Genomic DNA, 2,036 nt, shown 5'->3' with positions numbered 1-2,036 from the left:
TAATTTTATAAAATTTAAAAAAATTTAAAAAGAATAAAGAAAAAAAAAATATTTCATAATAATTTCAATTAAAAAAAAACCCTCTTTTTTTTTAAACTCAAAAAGAAAAAGAACTTTATTTGAAATGAGTGCACCTGATATTGATAATCCAAAATTACATTGTAGAATGTTAGAACAAAAATTTCCTAATGAAGATGACCTTTGTTTAGTTACTGTAGTATCTTCAAGTGAAATGGGAACATACGTTGCATTAAAGGAATATGATGATATTCAAGGTATGATTCCTATGTCAGAATTATCAAGAAAAAGATATAAACAAACTCGTTTAACACGTGTTGGAAAAGAAGAAGTTGCTACAGTTATTCGTGTAAATTCAGAAAGTGGATTTATTGATCTTTCATTAAAACGAACAACTCCAGAAGAAAAATCAGCATTTCTTACAAAATATACAAAGAATAAAGAAGCACATTTAATTATGAGATTAATTGCAAAAAAAGCTGATGTTTCAATGGAAGAATTATATACTATGTTTGGATGGCCATTAGCTAAAAAATATGGTACTCTTCATGATGCTTTTAGAAAGAGTTTAACTGAACCTGATGTTTTTGAACCATATGGAATTCCAGCTAATATATTAGATGCATTACATCAAACTATTTCACATTATATGACTATTCAACCATTAAAATTCCGTGCAGATATTGAAGTAAGTTGTTTTGCAATTGGAGGAGTTGAATCAGTTAAAAGAGCATTATTAAAAGGTGTAGAATGTGCAGGTGATTCCGGATTAGTTATTAAATTAGTTTCATCTCCATTGTATGTATTATTCCTTACTCTTCCGGAAAGACAAAAAGGAATGGAAATAATGTATGCTGCAGTTGCTGCTATTAAAGCACAAATTGAATCTGAAGGAGGATCTTGTGTAGTAAAAAGAGATCCATGTGTTGTTTCTAAAGAAGAAGAAATTGAAGAAAATGAAGATACAACTGAAGATGCTAATTCTCAAGATGCAGAAGATGAATAAATTTTTTTAATTGAAACAAATTTTAATTTATAAATCTTTTTGGATTATTTTAAATTAGAAATAATAAATGAATTTGAATGATGTATTACAATGAATTAAAATCAAGATTGGATATATACCATTTCTTATAATGTGTTCCTATAAAAACTAAACAATGAATTACTCCAGGTAACCAGAAGAAGAAAGTTAAAATAATATTTATATAAACTGGTAATGAACATTTATTCATAAGTACTATTGGCACAGGTGGACATATAAATGATAGAAACATTAAACACCAACATTTTAAATGACAATACATCAAATAAAAAATTTTTCAAATTATTAGTTTTTATAAAAGGGTTTAAATTCTTTCGTATTTAAAAGCATTATTGCTTTTTCTTTTTAACTCAAACTATTCAAAGGTCTTTAATGAATAATCTTATTTATTTTATTAGGTTCTTTTAACTTTATAAAAGAAGATAAATTCAAGAAATAAAGAATATTTAAATGTATTTAGTTTATTATTTTTTATATTATTTATTCTTTTTTTTTGTGTACATTTTTAATGTAATAAAAAAATTGTATTAGAAAATTTGAATGTCATAACCACAAATAACAATAAAACTAAATTAGATTAGAAATCAAAATGAGTAATTGCATATGTTCTAAAATGATTACAAATATAATACTCTGCATAAATAATACCTGGTACCCAAAGTAATAAACAAAGAACTAAACTAATCCAAAACTCTTTTTTAAATTTTCTCATTATTAATATTGGAAGAGGTGGAAGTATTATTGCAATTAATCCAAAGAGAAAACATTTTCCACTTGTATACATCTCTTTATTTGAAATGAATAGATTTTAATTTTAAAGATTTTTTAAGTTTAATTTGAAAATAGACTTCTGTTGCTTTGAGTTGTAAAAAGAATTTTAAAGAGAATTTTCTAATTAAATTTCAGTATTTCCTTTTTGTTGTTAAAAACATTGTATAAATTCTTTTAAATAAAAAGTAATTAATTAAGTATT

At 24.0% G+C, this 2,036-nt stretch overlaps 2 protein-coding genes across 2 annotated transcripts; one reads left to right on the top strand and one right to left on the bottom strand.

Annotated features, from left to right (window-relative positions):
- Window positions 1-124: 124 nt before the first annotated feature.
- On the top strand, window positions 125-1,024 carry ENU1_171350 (eukaryotic translation initiation factor 2 alpha subunit, putative; the record flags this gene model as incomplete). The annotated part of the gene is made up of 1 exon (XM_008861157.1): window positions 125-1,024. One exon carries the CDS (start codon window positions 125-127, stop codon window positions 1,022-1,024), a length of 900 nt encoding a protein of 299 aa, XP_008859379.1.
- A 616-nt stretch (window positions 1,025-1,640) lies between these two features.
- ENU1_171340 (hypothetical protein) lies at window positions 1,641-1,847 on the bottom strand (the record flags this gene model as incomplete). Its single annotated transcript, XM_008861156.1, has 1 exon — window positions 1,641-1,847. One exon carries the CDS (start codon window positions 1,845-1,847, stop codon window positions 1,641-1,643), a length of 207 nt encoding a protein of 68 aa, XP_008859378.1.
- Between the last annotated feature and the right edge of the window lie 189 nt (window positions 1,848-2,036).

Source organism: Entamoeba nuttalli (assembly GCF_000257125.1).
Source record: "Entamoeba nuttalli P19 unplaced genomic scaffold asmbl_7452, whole genome shotgun sequence".
Taxonomy (NCBI): domain Eukaryota; phylum Evosea; order Mastigamoebida; family Endamoebidae; genus Entamoeba; species Entamoeba nuttalli.
The sequence above is the reverse complement of the archived record's forward strand: the minus strand, read 5'-3'. Positions and strand labels throughout refer to the sequence as shown.